Source organism: Pimephales promelas, chromosome 4 (assembly GCF_988280905.1).
Source record: "Pimephales promelas chromosome 4, fPimPro1.hap1.1, whole genome shotgun sequence".
In the NCBI taxonomy this organism is placed as follows: domain Eukaryota; kingdom Metazoa; phylum Chordata; class Actinopteri; order Cypriniformes; family Leuciscidae; genus Pimephales; species Pimephales promelas.
This window is the reverse complement of record NC_142772.1, coordinates 16,804,830-16,829,196: the sequence shown is the minus strand read 5'-3', so window position 1 is coordinate 16,829,196 and position 24,367 is coordinate 16,804,830. Positions and strand designations below refer to the sequence as shown.

At 38.1% G+C, this 24,367-nt stretch overlaps 1 protein-coding gene across 1 annotated transcript; it reads left to right on the top strand.

Annotated features, from left to right (window-relative positions):
• The first annotated feature begins 288 nt into the window (after positions 1 to 288).
• Positions 289 to 23,906, top strand: surf4l (surfeit 4, like). Its single transcript, XM_039662299.2, has 6 exons — positions 289 to 525; positions 4,001 to 4,187; positions 4,277 to 4,353; positions 4,472 to 4,515; positions 4,626 to 4,812; positions 22,313 to 23,906. Exons 1-6 carry the CDS (start codon positions 478 to 480, stop codon positions 22,577 to 22,579), a joined length of 810 nt encoding a protein of 269 aa, XP_039518233.1. The 5' UTR covers positions 289 to 477; the 3' UTR covers positions 22,580 to 23,906.
• Positions 23,907 to 24,367: the final 461 nt, after the last annotated feature.

Sequence of the window (24,367 nt, the reverse complement as noted above, 5' to 3'; positions counted from 1 at the left end):
AACAGCAGTATTTACTACATTTATTATCAGAGGTTAATTGAATTGTAATTAATTGTTAATTCTTATTCAAAATTGTGTTGTAACACACTGCCATATATTTATTTATTATTATTTTTATTATTATTACCAACTCCACTATATACCAAATAGAGAGAGAGAGAGAGAGAGATGAGGTCCATCATATTTTAACAAGATTCCTGGCCTCGCCAGTCTGAGAGACGTCACTGCTTGAGCTCAATATTCTGGCTGCATCAGTACACGTGGCATGCAGACATATGTGTGTCCTACAGGGGGCGACAGAGCGAACTGCAGGGCATTATGGGGCGGAGATGGTATTCTAGTACACACAGACGACGGTGAAGCAAGTCTAGTACGAACCCTGTAAAACAACGGGTAGCTGACATAGGTATCGATAAACGAAACGGAATCAATCTAAGGTGTCCTTCAGACGGAAATCGTCTCTTGGATTTTGGTGACATGGCTCAAAATGATTTAATGAGCAACGCGGAGGACGTGGCGGATCAGGTGAGAGAACAGAAGGCCCTGCCAGGGAAGGCAACTTGCACACTAAATCATGAAGACTACACTGATTCACTAAACAAACGCTTCCTAAGTTCGGGAAAGTCCATGTGTGCGTGTACAGCTCGGGTCATGTTTGCTTGACTGCAAATTAGATTTGTTTATTAACTAACTTCTAGTGTTGTGACCCAGATGGAGGAACTGACCTAATAGTGATACTGTCTAACGTTAGAAGAACTGTGCCAAAACCTTGATTTTCCAGGGCTGCTTTCGAGCACTGATAAGGACTGCAAGACATGTATTTATACTGTCGCGCGGTATATAAATAACGTTACAGTATTTGTTCCTGTCCAGAATGTCTGAACGCCATACAAACTTTATCTCTAAATCATTTGCATCAGTGCAGTCACACGTCTGTGCTTTTGATGAAGCAAGAGTAAATGATGCTATACTATACTTGTTTGATAGTTCCCATACGATGACTGACTGATTATAGGACAAGATTAGGTTTTGTTGTCCAGGTTTAAAGGGAATTTGACAGCTGGACATTAATCGAATGCATTTATGTTGTTTACGTTGCAATATGTGCATAACTCGTATGATTATGAACGTGTTTGGGCCTCTTTTTCATGCTGCGTAGTTTCTGCTTATTTCGGGCTTAATAACAAGAAGCAACTTTGGGATTATGTCATTATTGTAGAAGCGTATAATGGAGTTGTTTGGTTTATCAGTTTGGGGATTTCAAGGCCATTAGTGGGGCCATCATCTCAGTTTATTAATTTATAGCTTAATTTTCAGTGTTGTTTTTGTAAATTAATTAAATCCCAGCCAATGACAGCTATATTTCTTTCTATTTTTAAGGTTTTATCCCATGGCAACTGGAACAATATTAAACATTTATTGATACAGTTCTAATTCAGTAATACTATATTTTTTTGACTGAGAACAAATCTGTGATATTCATGGAAACGAGTCAAATGCCCTCCAGGCATGTAGACTAAGAGAAATGTTGACACACAGGCAGTCATTGGCCCTGAGATCTTTTCCCCATTCATTTAGCCTTGCTTGGTACTTGTTGAAAGCTGATTGGCTCGTTGTCGTCTTAGTGCTGATGTGGATCGTCTGGGGGCGGGGCTTAGCAGAGGCCAGCGTCAAGCCTTGAGTTAATCACAAGCATGTTAGTGTTATTTCTTACCTGTCCATTTTTATTCAACACCTGTTATGAGGAAGTGGAAAAGATTTATTGCTGGTAAACCACAGTGATATTTAAATGCTGGTGCCATTGCCCTTGTGTTCATCATGAGTCATCAGTTGCAAATGGATGTGCTTTTGGCCACCTGTTCTCTGATATTGACTTAAATGTAGGGAAAAGTGAAAAGGGCAATTAGAGCTCAGGGGTTAAACATTAAACAACATGCAATTGAAGGGCTGCTTCAGTGCTTGCTTGCCTGCTTGATGTGATATAAAGTTTGTGTAAATCTAAAACATTCACCCCAGGCAAAATAATTAAATAGATTATTTATTTTCTTATTTTTTTTATTTTATTTTTTTTTTTTTTGCTATTTATTCCTGTTTGATGTTTGTAAAAAGCTGAAAAAAACGTAAAGTAAAAAATTAAAATACAGCAAAGCATAATTATTGTATAATTACTAGGCAGGCTTGCTGCGATAGTTGGTGTTACATGGTGTTCAGCTGGACACGATTACATCACTTGCCCACCGTGGCACTGCATTTTCTTATAGTAATAAAAATAATTTAGTTCAGTTAGAAACTGTAGTTGTCTAGTTAATTCAGTCTAAGCCAAACAAAAATCGCATCACAGATCAACACAGGAGTCAGATTTCATATCAAGTTAGGTCGCCTTTATTTATAAAGCGCTTTTTACAATACAGATTGTTTCAAAGCAGTTTTACAGTGATAACCAGAAATGAATGCAGCAGTGTCATTTATCACGACAAGAGTGAGGCGAGCTGAGTGTCAAGACGATTTGGTTTCAAAGTGAATTGTAAAAGCGACTATTCGGAAATATTTTGGATTATTTTTAAACCCTATGGTAATAGGGAACCAGCAAACATTAAAGGGTTAGTTCACCCAAAAATGAAAATGAAGTCATTAATTACTCACCCCCATGCTGTACCAACCCCGTAAGACCTTCGTTCATCTTCGGAACACAAATGAAGATATTTTTTGATTAAATTTGAGAGGTGGATCACTACCACATAGGCTCCTAAGGGATTAAAACTTGACGGCCCAGAAAGTCAATGAAGAAAATGTTTAAATATTCCATGTGACAACAGTAGCTCAAGTATAAGTTTATCAAGCGACAAGAATACTTTTTGTACGAAAAAACAACCAAAAAATAATGACTTTATTCGACTATTCCTGTTCTTCCTTGTAGGCCTGAAACGAGAATTCAAGAGATTTCCACGACGCATGCGCGAGAACTGCGTTCTTCTACTACTTCAGTTCAGTTCTCGCGCATGTGTCGTTAAAGAAATGGAGTAGTCGAATAAAGTCGTTATTTTTGTTTGTTTTTTCGCACAAAAAGTATTCTCCTCGCTTGATAAACTTATACTTGAGCTACTATTGTCACATGGAATATTTAAACATTTTTTTCATTGACTTTCTGGGCCGTCAAGTGTCTATCCCTTAGGAGCCTATGTAGCAGTGATCCACCTCTCAAATTTAATCAAAAATATCTTCATTTGTGTTCCGAAGATGAACGGGGTTGGAACAGCATGGGGGTGAGTAATGTAATTAAGTAATTAATGACTTAATTTTCATTTTTGGGTGAACTAACCCTTTAAGGCAATCTGCAAATTTTGGCTGTGGGGTGACAGCTTCCGCAGGTAGCACTTATACATAACACACACCTTCATGGTGTATGCTGTGTGTGTTTTTTTTTTTAATCATTTTGTTTAGTATAAGCGAGTTTGTCATTGCACTGTTTTGTTGTTGTTGTTTTTTTCCATTAAGAATAATAATGAACCCACCATTCAAGCAATTGGCTTTATGCCCAGCTGCACTACTTCCTGAACCTCAGCCAGCTCCTTGTTTCCTGTCTGCCATTATTGGCCAAATTGATTAATTCAGGTGTGTCTGATTATTGTTGCCATGACTACTGAGGTCAGGTACACCTGAATTAATCAATTTGGCCAATAATGGCAGACAGGAAACAAGGAGTTGGCTGAGGTTCAGGAAGTAGTGCAGCTGGGCATAAAGCCCATTGCAGCTATTCAAAAGCATAAGTAAAATATGCATGAGCATTTAAAAGCTAGGTGGATAAGATGGAACAATTGCTATTGTGATACTGGTATTACTGGTGTTGTCACATGTCCATTGACCGGTGGGAAATTCCTCCTTTATCAAGTCACTTAATCTAACACCATTTAACATAATTATACCTGTACTGCTCATACCTAGATTTGGGGATTTTTTTTTTTTTTTTTTTAATATGTTTGTCTTTTTCATTCATCTCTAGTTCCTTCGAATGACGAAGCAATACCTGCCCCACATAGCACGTCTCTGTCTGATCAGCACGTTCTTGGAGGATGGCATTCGAATGTGGTTCCAGTGGAGTGAGCAGAAAGAATATATTGAGACGACGTGGGGATGTGGGTTCTTTCTGGCCACACTGTTTGTCTTAATCAACTTACTCGGACAGCTGGGTAAGAGTTTTGTGCAGCACTAAAATATTCAAGTTGGACCATCTTCAAATTTTTACATAAAAATGTTTTATTAATCTTCTCTTTTAAAGGTGGTTGTATACTTATCCTGAGCCGGAATTTTGTGCAATATGCGTGCTTTGGATTATTTGGGATCATCGCCTTACAGGTGTGAGCATTCTGTTTGAGTTGAGTTTTTTTTTTAGATGCAATTAGATATAATCTGTGGATAGGACTTTAATTGAGTTAAACTGTTTATTTATGGTCTTGATCTTTATCTGTTCCAGACTGTTGCCTATAGCATTCTTTGGGACCCAAAGTTTTTGATGAGGTAAGTGTTTTTTTTTTTTTGTTTTTTTTTTTTTGCTGGATACGGCAAGTATGAGTAGATCATCCTATGTCGTGATCTGGTCGTTCTTGACTTCTCTCCTCTGTGTTCAGGAATTTGGCTCTGGGTGGAGGTCTGCTGCTGCTCCTTGCTGAGTCACGTTCTGAGGGCAGAAGTATGTTTGCTGGTGTTCCCACTATGAGAGAGAGTTCTCCTAAACAGTACATGCAGCTCGGAGGCAGAGTCCTGCTGGTGCTCATGTTTATGACGCTGCTGCACTTTGATACCAGCTTCCTCTCGGTGAGCAAACATCCTCAACCTGTTAAACGGGTGAATCGCAAAGAAATGTGATTTATCCGTTTACCCATTTAAATTATTCTTCATCCAAAAATTAAAAACCTTTGCAAACATTATAAACTAACCTCGAGAAACATAATATACAAATCTGAAACTGCATTTCATGACTCCCCCCCTTTAAGATTTTTAGGCAACACTTTAGTTTAAAGTGTAATTGTTACTCGTTACATGTAATTACTGTAGTAATAACTATAAATGATGCATAATTACGTGCAATTAACCCTAAACCAAAACCTCTTCCTAACCCTAACCCTGTAGTTACAGTATTAAGTAAAAATCTTTTTTTTTTTTTTTTTTTTTTTAATTTAACAGTCAGACATACATACAAACAAACCAAAATAGTGCAGTAGTGAGCAATCTTGTAAATCCATAATTCCAGCAGTGGCAAGAGTGATTTAAGTGTTTGATCTAAGTGTGTAAGTGAGCGTGTATGAGCGTGGGTATGTGCGTGTGTACACAAAGTAACCATTTATTAGGGCCCAAGCCCTGAAAGGGCGAAGGCCCTATTGTTTTCCTTGGGATTATTAGGGCCCAAGCCCTGAAAGGGCGAAGGCCCTATTGTTTTCCTTGCGATTATTTTTCTTCTCTATTATTATAATAATTATTATTTTACTACCTTTTGGGCACTTTTGGGGCCCTTAACGTGCTCGAAAACTCTTGAAACTTTGCACACGGGTCAGAACCCGCGGCCATCAGAGCCGGGCTGAAGCTGGTACCTGGGCGTGGCAGGGGGGCTCGTCAGCGCCCCCTGGAACGGGGTCCGAACACTCGGTCCATAACTCAAACACGCTTGCATGTAATAATATGAAACTCGGTACACATGTTGATCTCATCGTTTCATCTATACCTCGCGCTCTTACTTTTTACCCCAGCCCAACAGGAAGTCGGCTATTGAGGTTTGTTTGTAAAACGCTCGCAATGGTATTTGAAATACTCCTCCTAGAGCTTTGATCCACATTCGACGAAACTCGGTCAGCGTGAAGTCAAGACATTGAGGATGAAAGTTTGCGAGGGGATTTTTGATATCTCGAACGGTTTGGCCGTGGCGAGGAAACGAAATCATGGCGAGAAACGTGAAACAGGAAGTTTGTTATAACTTCAGCATACATTAACTGATCTTGATGAAACTTCAGCAGTATGTTCGCTGTAAGAGGACGATCACATGGATGTGACTATTGTGAGTCAAAGTTATAGCGCCACCAACTGGCAGCAGGAAGTGTGTCACTTTCAAAATGCTTTGATATCACCCTTTTATTTTTACCCGATTTGCTTCAAACTTCATATGTATAATGTAAACATACGGCAGATGTAGACCTGTGAATGGATTCTTGATATCTTTGAAGATGTTGCCGTGGCGACGCATCAAACTTTACCCTTCTTTTAGGATGCTTTTAGGATGCTTTTGAGACCCTTAGCATGCTTCAAAATGCATGAAACTCGACAGACACATCACATTTATTAGCCAGTAGACACGTGCAATGTTTCAGAAACGGGCGTGGTGAGGGCTCAGTAGCGCCACCTTTTGACAAAAGTAGGGTTGTTAGTTTTATCTACAGTTACAAAAATCGGTATGTATATTGTACTCCTCGAGCCGGACAACTTTCTAATTGACACTCATTAGCTAGGACCCACAGAAAGTCAGATATGTTTGTTTGAATGTGGTCTTGCTTAATCTGAGCCTACATCTCTGTTTTTGCCTGTCTGTGTATGTGTGTGTGTTTGTAGGGGGAGGGGTCTTAACCATTTCACTCCTGTGTGTATGGCCTGCATAAAAAATAAATGCCTTAAGCCTGGTATTTTTTTAAATAAGTTTTTTATTTTTTATAAGTAAAGGCATATAACCAGTTTAATTGTAGTGCATTAATAGTTTTATATAATTAGTTTATTAATTAAATTAACTTGGTCCATAAACTTGATCTGAAAATTTGGTCCATAAATCAAACACACTTGCATGTAATAATATGACTTGAGTGTTAATCACATCATGTTTTCAGTTTGAATTTAAAATATATAAATTATGTAAAAAAAAATAAAGTTGATCCAGCTGGAGCGCAGGCTGAGAATAGCGCTGTCATGACTGGATCACGAGATCATCAGTCATGCCCTCTCATACCTTACGCGCACACCACGCCCACTTACATCAGATCACATCAACATGTCAGCCGGAGGGATAACGAGGGTCGTCGTCGCTTTTGGATTCAAGAATTTCTTACAACAAGATGGCAAAAGAACAGCGCTTTGCAAGACATGCAACGTTAAGATCGCGGACAGTCAGATGACAACCTCCAATTTCGTCCGTCATTTGAAGAGCCATTCTGCCCACTGTGCCCAGTAAGTGCTTGTCAATTTGTTAATGTTATCTGGTTAGCTCGTTCGTAGTTAGCTAGCTAATGTAAGTTAAAGGAGAACTCCGGCGCAAAATTACACATTGTTACCTAGTCAACCGTTATCTGAGATTTGTTTTCATGACTGCCGAATGTAAATAGTTTTATCTATAAAAACAGTTTAGCCTATAAGTGACGTCCGACATTCTGCATATTGTGTTATTTTGTTAAGCCCCACTAAAGGCATAAAAAACTGTAAAGCACAATCAAGTTTTCACACTATATTCCAAGACTTCTAAAGTCATTCAATAGCTTAATGTGTGGTAAAATTAATATTTTAGTCTCTAAGTTAAAGTTAACGGAAAGTCATCTCGCCTCAGTCATTCTCCATGCATCAGCATTAGCGCGTCGCGTTCGGTTGCGACAGTAACACGACGACACTCTCTTCAAGATCAATGTTCCCAATATTATACTTTATTTGTAGATAAGGCATAAAGGTCTATGATTTGCATAAAATGACTATCTTGCTGGAGTGGAGTTTATTGCCCTTTAGAATACACTAAGCATTAGTGCTGCACGATTAATTATATCGCAGTCGTAATAGCGATCTCAAACCTATGCAATTATATAACGCAAAATGCCGCGATTTTATATGAAATAAACAAAGTAGGGCTATTAGCGCAGCATCTCTTCTTTTTTGTCATCCTTTGACTAGTGTTACAAGATCCCCCTCTTATTGGTTCAAATGCCTTTTCGCATTTTGCACGACAAGAAGTGAAAAGCTGCCTGTGAGTGCCCTAGATTAGAATAGATGAGACTCGCATAATGCGCATGCACTGACCGTGTGCCAGCCCAGAATAAACAGTTCTCTTTCGAGCTTGAACGAACAATAGCACACACAATTATGCCAAAATGTGATTTTGTCTAGTATCTTCATAACATAAGAAAAGTCTATGGACGAAAAGAGTTGTGCTATGAGGCGCGTGTGAGATCCGCGTCTCGGCAACGGGTGCTCTTAAAGGGCCAGCAGCGAATAAAGCGTTCTTTCAGTAAAGTTAAAAGAACAAAGGGAAATTAGAAAATTACTCACTGATCTTGAGTAAAGAACTTTTGTAGCTTTAATAAGGATTATTATATATATAATTTATGATTCAGGCAGCGCAGACTGTTTGATAACTTTATTCAATTTCTGTACCTGTTAAGACAGGAAGGGCACAGGTAAATATGTTTTTTATTATGGGTTTATGTGGGGATTGTTTGAAGTTCACTTAATTTAAAAGCTGTTATATATTTTTTTTAAGCATAATAATTTTTTAAAAAGTTGATGGCTTTCAATTGATGGAATCACTGTAATGTTGGTTTGGTTGATGGTTTATTGATCATTATAGGTGTTATCAATCATTTATTGTTGTTGTTGTTTTTAGTTTGAGTTGAGAAATAAACATTAATCTGTGTGTGCATTTTACTTTAGAACCAAGCAAGTTGGACTCATGAAACCATTTTATTATATCGGAGTCGCAAATCGCAATTGCAATATTGGCTCAATAATGGCAATATGACATTTTCCCAAATCGTGCAGCCCTACTAAGCATAGATTATAGATACCATCCCTTCGCTATGTTCTTTTCAATGTGAAGCGTTGCGTGCTGTGACTTGGTGTTGCTTCAAGTGCATCATTCTGCACACGGGATGCGCATGATTGCTTATAATACTTTGGGGAGACAAGGGGGCGTGGCCTAAGGGAATAGCACTCGTGATGTTAAGTGATGTTACCCCGCCATCGCTGATACAACCTTTAGCAGTCATGTTTTTGCTTCTTGAGAGAGAGAGAAAGTGTGTGTGTGTGTGTGAGCAATGGCGGTTCTAGGCGGGGCCTGGGGGGGCCAGTGCCCCTGCGACAACAAGCTTGGACCCCCTTGTGGCCCCCTAAATGTGGAGTCAGTGTGAAATATTTTTTTATAGTGTGTCACGCATTGAGCATGACAGTCACTCGTTTCAGTCTTTTGTCTCACACTCCCGTCACACATTGTATTTCTCATGCGGAAAAACTATTAATAATATATTTAATATACGCAATTTCTCTGGCCGCGCCGCTCTCACGTGAGAATCAAGCGCGTCTCGCCTGGAGTTCAGCAGTCGACCCTGCTACGCATCAGCCAATCAAAAAAAGAGAAGTGCTACTACATTGGTTGTTAGTTTTATCTACAGTTACAAAAATCGGTATATACATTGTACTCCTCAAGCCGTACAACTTTCTAATACATAGTCATTAGCTCGGACCAAGAGGAAGTCAGATATTTTGGTCTGAATATGGTGAGCCTCTCTCTGAGCCTACGTCCCTGTATGGCAAGCCCTTTTAACATTTAAAAGCTAAGTTTGCCTGTCCGGAATTAACATTGTAGATATCAACAACGTCTTTCTGTCTATTCGTAATTACATTTTGGATAGTTTGTATTATCATTTAAGATATCTGTAACATAATTGTGACTAGTCGAAATGACAGAGTATGGCAAGCCGTTTTAACATTTAATCATAAAAGGGCCAAAGCCTTCGGCACCGCCACCCGGGTGCATTTAGGTAACTAAAGGAACCGGGGTTGCGGTGCCACCGGCTTGGGCCCGCCATCGCTGCTCGCAGCTATATTTATTCTTTAGTTAGGGCCCAAGCCCTGAAAGGGCGAAGGCCCTATTGTTTTCCTAACGATTATTATTATTATTATTATTTATACGACTATTTGGGCACTTTTGGGGCCCTTAACATGCTCAAAAACTCTTGAAACTTTGCACACGGGTCAGAATCCGCGGCCATCAGGGCCGGGCTGAAGATGGTACCCGGGCGTGGCAGGGGGGCTAGACAGCGCCCCCTGGAACGGGGTCCGAAAACTTGGTCCATAAATCAAACACGCTTGCATGTAATAATATGAAACTCGGTGCACATATAGATCTCATCGTTCATATATACCTCAAACTATTACTTTTTACCCCAGCCCAACAGGAAGTTGGTTATTTAGGGTTGTTCATAAAACACTCGCAATGGAATTTGAAGTACTCCTCCTAGAGAATTCAAACACACGGCACGAAACTCGGTCAGCATGAAGTCAAGGCATTGAGGATGAAAGTTTGCGAGGGGATTTTTGATATTTCGAACGGTTTGGCCGTGGCGAGGAAACGAAATTATGGCGAGAATCGTGAAACAGGAAGTGTGTCAGAACTTCAGCATACATTAACTGATCTTGATGAAACTTCAGCAGTGTGTTCGCTGTAAGAGGACGATCACATGGATGTGAATATTGTGAGTCAAAGTTATAGCGCCACCAACTGGCAGCAGGAAGTGTGTCACTTTCAAAATGTTTTGAAATCACCCTCTTATTTTTACCCGATTTGCTTCAAACTTAATCTGTATAATGTAAATACATAGCAGATGAAGACCTGTAAATGGATTCTTGATATCTTTGATACTGTTGCCGTGGCAACGCATCAAACTTTAAAATTCTTTTTTTTGATGATTTTGATACTCTTAGCGGCTTTTGGGGCCCTTTACGGGTTTGAAAACTCTTGAAACTTTGCACACAGGTCAGATCCCACAGCCATCTGAGCCGGGCTGAAGATGGTACCTGGGTGTGGCAGGGGGGCTAGACAGCGCCCCCTGGAACGGGGTCCGAACACTTGGTCCATAAATCAAACACGCTTGAATGTAATAATATGAAACTCGGTACACATGTTGATCTCATCGTTTCATCTATACCTCACACTCTTACTTTTTACCCCAGCCCAACAGGAAGTCGGCTATTGAGGTTTGTTTGTAAAACGCTCGCAATGGAATGTGCAATACTCCTCCTAGAGAATTCAAACACACGGCACGAAACTCGGTCAGCATGAAGTCAAGGCATTGAGGATGAAAGTTTGCGAGGGGATTTTTGATATCTCGAACGGTTTGGCCGTGGCGAGGAAACGAAATTATGGCGAGAAATGTGAAACAGGAAGTGTGTTATAACTTCAGCATACATTAACTGATCTTGATGAAACTTCAGCAGTGTGTTCGCTGTAAGAGGACGATCACATGGATGTGACTATTGTGAGTCAAAGTTATAGCGCCACCAACTGGCAGCAGGAAGTGTGCCACTTTCAAAATGCTTTGAAATCACCCTTTTATTTTTACCCGATTTGCTTCAAACTTAATCTGTATAATGTAAATATACGGCAGATGTAGACCTGTGAATGGATTCTTGATATCTTTTAAACTGTTGCCGTGGCAACGCATCAAACTTTACCATTCTTTTAGGATGCTTTTGAGACCCTTAGCATGCTTCAAATCGCATGAAACTCGACAGACACATCACATTTATTAGCCAGTAGACATGTGCAAAGTTTCAGAAACGGGCGTGGTGAGGGCTCAGTAGCACCACCTTTTGACAAAAGTGGGGTTGTTAGTTTTAACTAGAGTTACAAAAATCGGTATGTATATTGGACTCCTCGAGCCGGACAACTTTCTAATTGACACTCATTAGCTAGGACCCACAGAAAGTCAGATATCTTTGTTTGAATGTAAAGAAAATCTTAGAATTTTGCCAGTCTCTCAGTGTCTCTCTGTGTGAGTGAGAGGAGGGGCGCCTGTCAGGTTAATTTTAACCCTTTATTTGCTGTGTGCGACTTCTCTGGCATTTTCGGGGGCCTTAACATCCTCTAAAACTCTTGAAACTTTGCACACGGGTCAGAACCCATGGCCATCAGGGCCGGGCTGAAGCTGGTCATCGGGCGTGGCAGGGCGGCTCGACAGCGCCCCCTGGACTGGGATTCGAACATTTGTCCATAAATCAAACACACTTGCGTGAATTAATATGAAACTCGGTACAATTATAGATCACATCAGGCCAAACAACTTTCGTGCTCTAAGTTTTACGACAATTAAAATGGAAGTTGAGAATTATGGGTTGTTTGAATAGTTGTCCTAGGAGAAATACATCAAATTACAACGCATGTGTTTACCAATCACAACCAAACTCGGTGTGCAAGAAGTCAAGACATTGAGGATGAAAGTTTGTGAGGGGATTTTTGATATCTCAAATGGTTTGGCCGTGGCGAGGAAACGAAATTATGGCGAGAAACGTGAAACAGGAAGTGTGTTATAACTTCAGCATACATTAACATATCTTGATGAAACTTCATCAGTGTGTTCGCTGTAAGAGGACGATCACATGGATGTGACTATTTCGAGTCAAAGTTATAGCGCCACCAACTGGCAGCAGGAAGTGTGTCACTTTCAAAATGCTTTGAAATCAACCTCTTATTTTTACTCGATTTGCTTCAAACTTCATCTGTATAATGTAAATACATGGGAGATGAAGACCTGTGAATGGATTCTTGATATCTTTGATACTGTTGCCGTGGCAACGCATCAAACTTTAAAATTCTTTTTTTTTGATGATTTTGAGACTCTTAATGGCTTTTGAGGCCCTTAACGGGTTTGAAAACTCTTGAAACTTTGCACACAGGTCATATCCCACAGCCATCAGGCCCGGGCTGAAGATGGTACCTAGGCGTGGCAGGGGGGCTAGACAGCGCCCTCTGGAACGGGGTCCGAAAACTTGGTCCATAAATCAAACACGCTTGCATGTAATAATATGAATGAAAAACTTCATCTGTATAATGTAAACAGATGAAAAACTTCATCTGTATAATGATGAAAAACAGATGAAAAACTTCATCTGTATAATGTAAACATACGGTAGATGTAGACCTGTGAATGGATTCTTGATATCTTTTAAACTGTTGCCGTGGCAAAGCTTCAAACTTTGAAATTATTTTAGGATGCTTTTGAGACTCTTAGCATGCTTGAAATTGCATGAAACTCAACAGACACATCACATTTATTAGCCAGTAGACATGTGCAAAGTTTCAGAAACGGGCATGGTGCAGGGACTAAATAGCGCCACCTTTTGACAAAAGTGGGGTTGTTATTTTTATCTACAGTTACAAAAATCGTTATATACATTGTACTCCTCAAGCCAGACAACTTTCTAATTCATAGTCATTAGCTCAGACCAAGAGGAAGTCAGATATTTTGGTTTGAATATGGTGAGACTCTCTCTGAGCCTACGTCCGTGTATGGCAAGCCCTTTTAACATTTAAAAGCTAAGTTTGCCTATCCGGAAATTAACATTGTAGATATCAACAATGTCTTTCTGTCTAGTCGTAATTACATTTTGGATAGTTTGTATTATCATTTAAGATATCTGTAACATAATTGTGACTAGTCAAAATGACAGACTATGGCAAGCCGTTTTAACATTTAATCATGAAAGGGCCAAAGCCTTCGGCACCGCCACCCCGGTGCCTTTAGGTAACTAAAGGAGCCGGGGTTGCGGTGCCACCGGCTTGGGCCCGCCATCGCTGCTCGCAGCTATATTATTATTATTATTTTGCTACCTTTTGGGCACTTTTGGGGCCCTTAACGTGCTCGAAAACTCTTGAAACTTTGCACACGGGTCAGAACCCGCGGCCATCAGAGCCGGGCTGAAGATGGTACCCGGGCGTGGCAGGGCAGCTCGTCAGCGCCCCCTGGAACGGGGTCCGAACACTTGGTCCATAACTCAAACACGCTTGTATGTAATAATATGAAACTCGGTACACACGTTGATCTCATCGTTTCATCTATACCTCGCGCTCTTACTTTTTACCCCAGCCCAACAGGAATTTGGCTATTGAGGTTTGTTTGTAAAACGCTCGCAATGGAATGTCAAATACTCCTCCTAGAGCTTTGATCCACATTCGACGAAACTCGGTCAGCGTGAAGTCAAGACATTGAGGATGAAAGTTTGCGAGGGGATTTTTTATATCTCGAACGGTTTGTCCGTGGCGAGGAAACGAAATCATGGCGAGAAACGTGAAACAGGAAGTGTGTTATAACTTCAGCATACATTAACTGATCTTGATGAAACTTCAGCAGTGTGTTCGCTGTAAGAGGACGATCACATGGATGTGACTATTGTGAGTCAAAGTTATAGCGCCACCAACTGGCAGCAGGAAGTGTGTCACTTTCAAAATGCTTAGATATCACCCTTTTATTTTTACCCGATTTGCTTCAAACTTCATATGTATAATGTAAACATACGGCAGATGTAGACCTGTGAATGGATTCTTGATATCTTTGAAACTGTTGCCGTGGCGACGCATCAAACTTTACCCTTCTTTTAGGATGCTTTTAGGATGCTTTTGAGACCCTTAGCATGCTTCAAATTGCATGAAACTCGACAGACACATCACATTTATTAGCCAGTAGACATGTGCAAAGTTGCAGAAACGGGCGTGGTGAGGGCTCAGTAGCGCCACCTTTTGACAAAAGTGGGGTGGTTAGTTTTAACTAGAGTTACAAAAATTGGTATGTATATTGTACTCCTCGAGCCGGACAACTTTCTAATTGACACTTATTAGCTAGGACCCACAGAAAGTCAGATATTTTTGTTTGAATATGGCCACTCTGAGCCTTTGGCTGGCTGGCTGGCTGGCTGTCTGTGTGTGTGTGTGTGTGTGTGTGCAGGGGGAGGGGGCTTAACCATTTCACTGCTGTGTGTATGACCTGCATAAAGAAAATACATTTCTCAAGCCTGGTATTTTTTAAATAAGTTTTTATTTTTATTTTTTATAAGTAAAGGCATATAACTAGTTTAATTGTAGTGAATTGACAATAGTTTTATATAATTAGTTTATTAATCAGATTAACTTGGTCAATAAACTTGGTCTGAAAATTTGGTCCATAAATCAAACACACTTGCATGTAATAATATGAAACTTGGTACACATATAGATCTCATCGTTTCATATATACTTCACACTCTTACTTTTTACCCCAGCCCAACAGGAAGTTGGCTATTTAGGGTTGTGTTTAAAACACATGCAATGTAATTTAAATTATTGCTCCTAGAGCACTGAACCAAATTCGACGAAACTCGATCAGCGTGAAGTCAAGACATTAAGGATGAAAAAGTGCCACGGGATTTTTGATATCTCGAACGGTTTGGCCGTGGCGAGGAAACGAAATTATGGCGAGAAACATGGAACAGGATGTGTGTTATAACTTCAGCATACATTAACTGATCTTGATGAAACTTCAGCAGTGTTTTCGCTGTAAGAGACCGATCACATGGATGTGACTATTGTGAGTCAAAGTTATAGCGCCACCAACTGGCAGCAGGAAGTGTGTCACTTTCAAAATGCCGTGGCAACGAAACAAACTTTAACATTATTTTTTGATGCTTTTGGGACTCTTAGCTTGCTTGAAATTGCTTGAAACTCAACAGATACATCACATTTATTAGCCAATAGACATGTGCAACTATGGCAAAAGATTAAAGTAATGTCAAAAAAGTAAACACTAAAAGCCTCATATCTTCTAAAAATGTAATTATACATCATTTGTTTCTAAATTAAATTATACAAATATTATAACTTCCCCAATTTTTCCTTTTTTTTCATTTAAGAATTGTGTTTACGTTCAAAAACAGCCAGAATTGTTGTAAAATTCATAAAAAAATAATAATCTGAGTCATACGTAGTGCTATACTGCCCTCTTGTGTTCAATATCAGGTAGGCCTATTGTGTATATTCCCACCGGTTAATCAACGTGTGACTCCGCTGGGACTTGGGAGCTTTTAAATCGCTTACTTAAAACCGAAAGTCAAAATACGGATGTCCGCACAAGACATTAATGGTGTGGAGTAGAGCGAGCATTTTAAATAAATTCCTATTAAGTAGGATTGAACTAAACAGAAAGAATGTTCACTCTGTTCTGCTGGTTCCTCGCTGGTGGATCATATGATTACTTTGTCATAATCTATGACAAAAATGCTATTATAAACCATATTAATAATAGATAATACACATTGCTCTTATTTTTGAAAAATACATTCATGAAAAACAAGATAACAAAAATCATTAAAAAAAAATATAGCCATGGCTGCTATAAAGCAACATATAATTGAAAGGCAATTAATAATCTGTCATTACGTCACTGCATTATGATATTACGGCTCCAATACGGTGCAGCACAAAGCACTTATGTGCATCCCGAGCGGAGAATGATGTGCTTGAAGCCACATGAAGTTACAGCGCATTGAGTCCGTATTGAAAAGTTCAAAGCACAAAGGAAATACATATTTATGAACAGTGTATTATACATTATCTATCTATGCAATAGTTTATTGAGCCTTTTCTTTTAAAGGTTTTAAATTTCAGTTACTGTGTGCGTGAAGAACAATTATAGTGCTCTGACTCTAGTGATGTGATCTAACCGACAGCGTCCGACACCCGGTAGAAAGTAACACGATTAAGTTACAGCAATAAAGTCCAGCAAGAAAAAGTTTCTTCATTCGAAAATATAGACCTTTAGACCTTTATCTTAAAGATCCAGTATAATAGGATTAACATTGAATCATTGAAGATCGTTTCATCATTGACTGTAACCGAATGTGACGTGCTGTTTGAATGCTGAATGGAGAATGACTGACAGGCGCAGAGAGGGAAAAGTTTGTGTTCTTGAATTTAATGACTTAAATATTAATTTCTATATCACATAATAGCTTCAGAACACTAATAATACAGTACACAAAAACTTTATGGTACTTTAGAAAGTTTTTGTGCCTTTGTGCCTAACAGAATAGTATATGCACAATATAGAATTTGAATCAGCCTCGTCAAAGATGGCAGTGTCAGAGCCGATACCGATCCTGAGTATCTAATCGGCGCACTTCTTTTCAACAGTCAAATTGAAATTGAAATTGCTTGAAACTCAACAGATACATCACATTTATTAGCCAGTAGACGTGCAAAGTTTCAGAAACGGGCAATGTGCAAGGACTAAATAGCGCCACCTTTTGACAAAAGTGGGGTTGTTAGTTTTATCTACAGTTACAAAAATCGGTATATACATTGTACTCCTCAAGCCGGACAACTTTCTAATACATAGTCATTAGCTCGGACCAAGAGGAAGTCAGATATTTTGGTTTGAATATGGTGAGCCTCTCTCTGAGCCTACGTCCCTGTATGGCAAGCCCTTTTAACATTTAAAAGCTAAGTTTGCCTGTCCGGAATTAACATTGTAGATATCAACAACGTCTTTCTGTCTATTCGTAATTACATTTTGGATAGTTTGTATTATCATTTAAGACATCTGTAACATAATTGTGACTAGTCGAAATGACAGAGTATGGCAAGCCGTTTTAACATTTAATCATAAAAGGGCCAAAGCCTTCGGCACCGCTACCCGGGTGCCTTTAGGTAACTAAAGGAACCGGGGTTGCGGTGCCACCGGCTTGGGCCCGCCATCGCTGCTCGCAGCTATATTTATTTATTACCATTGTCCTTACCATCACTCCCCACTACCACCATACTGCCCATATTGTTTTTGTAGATTTTTATTTCCATCCTTCCTCCTATGTAACAATTGCCATTGTCAATCCTGTACAAAATATGATTATATAATAATATAATATAAGACCACCTTCCCCCATATCTCATCAGTCCCTATCTTTTCCTATTTTTCTGTTTTTTTTTTTTGTTTTTTGTTTTTTGTTTTTGTGTGTTATGTGCAATGTCTAAAGTGCATTAAAAGAGGGAGTACAGTGCGAGAATGTCTCAAATTGGGCCAGAGATGCTGTCCCGTTGAAACTACTTCTCGCCTGTCTTGCCTGCCTTGATGTTTGCGATGTTTTTCCAAATATACTTATTCTTTTTTTTTTTTTTTTTTTTTTTTTTCCTTTTCTATGTTGTGGTGCATTAAAAACCCATGAAAAGATAAGGGGGAAGTTATTGCATTAGTGATGACAATGACGCTTAATTCTAGTTCTACATTCTAATTCTACAGCATTGACAATGGCAATATTGATGATAATAATAATAATAATAGTAGTAATAATAATAATAATAAATGACAATGATGATGGCAGTGGTGATCACAACGGTGAGAGCAAAAGACAGCAACAACAGCAATTACAACAATGAAACAACAAAAAATAAAATAAAAGTGAAAATAGTAATCATAACAGTGACAGTAAAGATATCAATAACAATGATGACAAAAACAAGTTCGAACAACTAAAATGCACAAATATTCGTGGGTTGGTTATAGTCTGAGTTAAGAACAGAGAAGGGATTCATAGCTGTAAGAGGTCAGAAAGTGTTGGACGGTAGAGGTCAGTTTCAGATGTGTAATTATGAAGGGGAGATGCGAGTTCCATTGCAATGAAGTCTGTAATACGATTTTTCCAAATGTTAATGTGTAATTTATTTCTGGTTTTCCAGTTCATGAGGATAGTTTTCTTGGCGATGGTTAGTGCTATGAGGAGTATTTTAGAGTTTATAGTTTTAAGTAAAAATCTTAATGACCCAAAACTTTTATTTATTTAAATAATTAAATTCTGTCATGTACTCACACTCATGTTGTTCCAAACCTTGAAAACTTTTGTTCATTTTTTGGAACACAAATGAATGTTTTTAATAAAATCTGAGTGATTCAACACACACATCAGTTATGATAACAGAAGCATAAGTATGCTTGCTTGAGGTGCGAGAACCAATGAAGTAAATTATCGTGTGTTACCAATGAGATTTGTTCTTTTGTTTGTCCACTGATCAATATTTATATGTGAATAAAAGCCTAAATTCAATCTGTTCATCATATAAAGCGATTGTGTCTTTTCAGAAAATTTAGACTAAACCGCTCATATGGATGAACTCTTTATGAACTTTTTGAAGTGTCAAAGTGGTAGTGACGTAGACTATCAATAGAGAGTACAGAACTGGCTCAGATTTGATTAAAATAACTTTGTGTTCTGATGATGAGCGGAAGTCGTACAAGTTTTTAGGGTGAGTAAATGACAAATTAGGGTGAGTAAATGACGAATTTCAATTGCTGGCTCCTTTTGTTTGTAAAAATATCTACTGAATTTGTAGCAAACTGACATTTTGGAATATTACAAAAACAAAACAAAAAAATTAAATGAATATGTATTTACCTTTTAAATACTTTTTAGAAACAAGCTTAGATACTTTATAAAAAACTTAATTAATTAAGTCTTTGAATGTAGGAGACTCCTCTTTGTTTGTTTTTTTTAACCCAGTATATGGAAACATATTAACCCGTTCACTTGGAAGAACGTCTAAAACATTATACATGTTTTTGTTTTTTTTAACCCAGTATATTATAACTTGGTAGAAAGTGTAAAACATTATTGCACTGTGTTCAGCTCTTTGTGTAGGTCACAGTCACAAAGATTAAGTTGTGATTGTTGCTCAGGATGTGGGCATGTGGTTGAGGATTTGTGCCAATTGCATCATGATGCAAGCTGAAATGCAAGCTTTCTCAAACCTGATTCAGTTTATCTGTATAAATATTGCATTATAATAAAAACTGCTTGGTTTACAAACCTTAAAGCTATCCACAAGTTTCCTACGTCCCATGAGGCCTTGCGTCAAAAGTGGGTGCGTCTTCCAGTTTGAAGTAAACAAGCGAGACGTGACACTCATTCATTCATTCGACTATCGATTAATCATTAATATTTATACTAAAATGTATTATTTAATTTGTTTAACTTTTTAGCAATTAAAAATGCAATGAAAATACAAAAATATGGCATGTTTTTCCATGATGAGTTCTTTATTACAAGATCAACTTGTGACGGTTAAACTGAATGTTTGGTTATGGCTAAAGTTTAAAATATGCGCTGAGCTGCTCTGAAATCTGCAGCTTCGAGCCAGCGTTTCTTTAAACAGAGACCCTCGTTTGTTCCTAAATAATAATAAAAAAGAATGATATTATATAAAACCGAAATCGTGATACTGTGAAGTGTTTCCTGTGTGTCATTCATATTCTGAATGTGTTGCTTCACAGTAGCCTTTACTTAAAATCTTTAGTCCAAGATTGTTGGTTAATAAAATTTGCCACTGAATTAGTTTAGTCCAGTTATAGGCCTATGTACAACCGCGAACAGCACATGTTGTCCCTGAGCTCCGTAACGACATCTTTCTTAAAGGTTTGCGAATTAGTTTAAATAGTAAAACATTATCCGAAAAACACCTAGCCTCTTCGCTAAATCACACAAAATACCATTGGTATGCTGCTTCCGCCGCCTGACTGGAAGGTGCACACACTTTATTTTTTACAGTAGTGCCCCCCGGAAACGGGTGGATAATTGCTAGGCAGTTTTCATCACTGATGTCATTCATCTCCATGGAACAATTCTGAGACACTCTTGACTGGCTGGCTCTTCCTCTTTGGGCAGTTGTGGCCTAATGGTTGGAGAGTCAGGCTTGTAAGTTAAAGGATTAATTCACTTTTTAAAATAAAACTTTTGCTGATAATTTACTCACCCCCTTGTCATCCGTGATGTCCATGTCTTTCTTTCTTCAGTCGAAAAGAAATTACGGTTTTTGATGAAAACATTCCTTGATTTTTCTCCATATAATGACCTTCAATGGGAACCAATGAACGATTTCAGTGTAAACTGAGACTGTTCAAAGGTCTTTAAATGATTCCAGATGAATTAATAGGGGTCTTATCAAGCGAAACAATCACTCATTTAATAAATAAATAACAAAGTTTAAGTTTTATAAGCTCAAATGCTTGCCTTCCTCTGTTCTGTAACGCACGTTTGTGACTCTCCTGTTCGAACTCATTCATCAAAATGAACAAATCTTTTTTTTCCCAGTCATTTGGTTCATTCAACGAACGAAACAAACGAATTGACTCAGAAAAAGATTTGTTCATTTTTGATGAACGAGTTCAAACAGGAGAGTTACTAACGTTATAAAACTTTGTTATTTATTAAATGAGCGATTGTTTCGCTTGATAAGACCCTTATTCATTGTTTGGAATCGTTTAAAGTCCTTTGAACAGTTTGAAGTTTGCACTGAAACTGTCTTTTGGACCTTGAACCGTTTGGTTCCCAGTAAAGTGTATTATGTGGAGAAAAATGCTGGAATGTTTTCATCAAAAACCTTAATTTCTTTTCGAAGAAGAAAGAAAGACATGGACATCTTGGATGACATGGGAGTGAGGAAATTATCAACAAAAGGTTTTTTTAAAGTGAACTACTCCTTCAACCTGAAGGCTGCAGGTACATCTGACATTCATATTAGGTGACCTATTGCACAACAGGTGCACATTTCCAAAATACATAAACAAAACTACACACAATGAATAAAACAATGACACAGACTATAATTAAAGGTACAAATGTAACAAAGATTTCCAAAAGGTTTGTGCCAAGTCTCTCAACCGCAATAAACACTATCTTTCAAAAGTTTAGGGTAGGTAAGAATTTTTTTTAAAAAAAATATTTTTTGACAGTGTGTTTTTGAAGTCTTTTATGCTCACCAAGGCTATATTTATTTGATTAAAAAAATGTAGTAAAAAACAGTAATACTGCGAGCAGGAGATGATACAATTTAAAATAAGTGTTTCTATTGTAATATATTTGTAAAATGTGATTTATTCATGTAATTCCTGAATTTTCAGCAGCTATCATTCATAAATCATTCTAAAATCATTCTTATCACAGCAAAAAAATATATATATATTTTTGTGGGAACCGTGATGCATCTTTTTCTATGATTTTTTTGTTGAATAGAAATTTCAAAAGGACAGCATTTATTTGAAATGGAAAGCTTTTGTAACAATGTTAATGTATTTACTGTCACTTTTGATCAATTTAATGCATTTTGTTGAATAAAAATATTCATTTATTTTAATAAAATTAACTTGAATCTTGCACTGTAGAGCATTTGGAAACCAAACATGGATAACTTGCCATTGTAACAAGCCTATGCAGTTCACAGTAATAATAATAATTTCAATGTTTAATTTGAGGATATTTTTCCACTTTTGTATCTTAAACTGTTTTTATTCCCAGTGTTGGGTCACCACAAAATTGAATGCGTCCCAAAAAAAAAAAAAAACAGTGTCTCTGAGATGTGCCTTCTCCATTGTAGTTATACTTTTCACCACTTGAGGTCAGACGTGGACAGGTTTTCAGTTGCATAGAGGATTTGTGCAGTTTTGAATCCTCCTTCCTGTATTACAGTTTTACATCAGTCACATGACTTCTAAAGTATCTGTGTTTGCTTCAGATTTTGCAGAATCTGGTTGGTACAGCTCTCATTGTCCTGGTGGCTGTTGGTTTCAAGACTAAACTGGCGGCCCTCACCCTGGTCATCTGGCTGCTGGCCATCAACGTGTACTTCAATGCTTTCTGGACCATACCAACCTACAAGCCCATGCACGACTTCCTCAAGTACGACTTCTTCCAGACCACATCAGTGATCGGTGGCCTCTTGCTGATAGTAGCACTAGGTCCAGGTGGAGTGTCCATGGATGAAAAGAAGAAGGATTGGTGAGACGGGACTGAACTCAAAACGGCTCACTCGCTCGCTCTGTAGTTTGCCCTTTGGCAATTCTTTTCTGTGCAGTTATCACACAAAGCAGGTACACTACTTAGAGAGGAAAGAGCCAATTGAGACGTGGCCTCACAAAAACACCCAAGGACCAACAGAATGACCTGCTCTCCACTTCCCATGCACTGTCTATGTTTTCATCTTGCGTGCTTACTGAATTATTTCTACCAGCACTTTTAGACATATTAGGTTATCATATTTATTTTCTAAGGTTCAGGTCAGTTTCTGTTATTTGACAACCCCCTTGAAAATCTGGAACATCCATGTTATAAAAGCTGCGACCACGTTGAACGAATAACAAATTCATCTAATGTACTATTTTCTCTGCCTTTTTATTTCGGTGCCAATTGCAAGTCAGTGTACCAAAGACGCATCCTCAGAGATAAACTTCATATTGCCTTCGAGTTCATTTAAGCCATTTCAGTTAATAACAAAATGAATTTGAAGTAAAATGGAGTGTCGATGTCATTGAGTTTATTCATGGGTCAGCTCAGACTTCAACTGATATCGTTGCTGTGTTGAAAATTACTGCACACTGGGTATTTTATGTGTCAAGTCAAGTCATCCTCATTTATATAGCGTTTTTAACAATGTAGATTGTTTCAAAGCAGCTTTACAGAGATAAACCATTTAAGGTAACAGAGATTGGTTTGGTTTATAGCGGTTCTTGACTAATGTTATTTTCCAGCTAAAGTTAGTTTCGATTCATTTCCATTGAAATGATCATTTGTTAGTAAATTAGGGGCCACTAACCGTTCTCTCTAAACAGACTTTAAATGTGAACCTGTGATAAACGCTGATGCCGTTCACATGCGCATGATGAATTGATTCTTATGTGCGCTTGAATATAATTGTGTAGGTTTGTAATTCCCTACAAACCATGCCTAAACAAACTACTTGTCTTGCCTGGAAAAGTCAATGGTATGCATCAATCTCTCCCTCTCAGCAGGCAAAACAATAGTTTGCAAAGCGAGATTCTAATTCATAAACATTTTTTACCATTTCAAAGTAGATAAACGTAAAGATGAAATGTTTAATGGCCATTTGAAAAATGCTTGTTTACCATTCTAAAGATTAATTGGCTTTTCATGCTCCTGTAGCGAGCTGTTAGTTTGTTATCGTGTTTGCTGTCTCTTGTCAGGTCACTTTAAAGTTTACAACCGGTGAATTATAGTGTTTCTCAAAACAAGCAGAGAGTTAGATGAGAATATTGATGCCTTGTGGTTTGTCAGACTCTGTTTAACCTCTTTGTACAAAAAAAAAAAAGAAATAACTGAAAAAATATTGATTTTCTAAGTGTTTTAAATATTTGTTTTGACATATAAAGGGAAAAGAAAAAATGTCAGTTGTTTATTTTTTTTTTTATATAGTTAACCATTTTTTTTTATGAGTAACCAACAATAAAATGTAGTGATATTCAAAAAGCAAAACATTTTTTTGCCTACATGACATGGGGGGGAAAAGAATGGTCACTGAAGGTGGTAGTCTGGACATATTTATGTTCAAGCTGTTCTATATGATTAAAACTGTAGTCATCATTTCCATGTCTCCAAACCTTCACAAACGGCAGAAATTATGATGTCAAGACGGAAGTCAAAGGAAACAATTTCCCCAAACATTCAGCACAGAAAATGTGGCCAGATTTATATAGGTCTAAATTATTTATTGCTTCAATAATACTTGGCATGATGTTATATATTGCATGAATGCATTTTGAAGTAAATAGAATAT

What these genes read in the sequence shown, in the direction of transcription:
- surf4l (XM_039662299.2), top strand. Translation starts at nt 478, where the DNA reads ATGGCTCAAAATGATTTAATGAGCAACGCGGAGGACGTGGCGGATCAG. An exon ending in CAACTTACTCGGACAGCTGG is followed by an intron (nt 4,188 to 4,276) that starts GTAAGAGTTTTG and finishes TCTCTTTTAAAG; the next exon opens with GTGGTTGTATACTTATCCTG. An exon ending in TTGGGATCATCGCCTTACAG is followed by an intron (nt 4,354 to 4,471) that starts GTGTGAGCATTC and finishes TATCTGTTCCAG; the next exon opens with ACTGTTGCCTATAGCATTCT.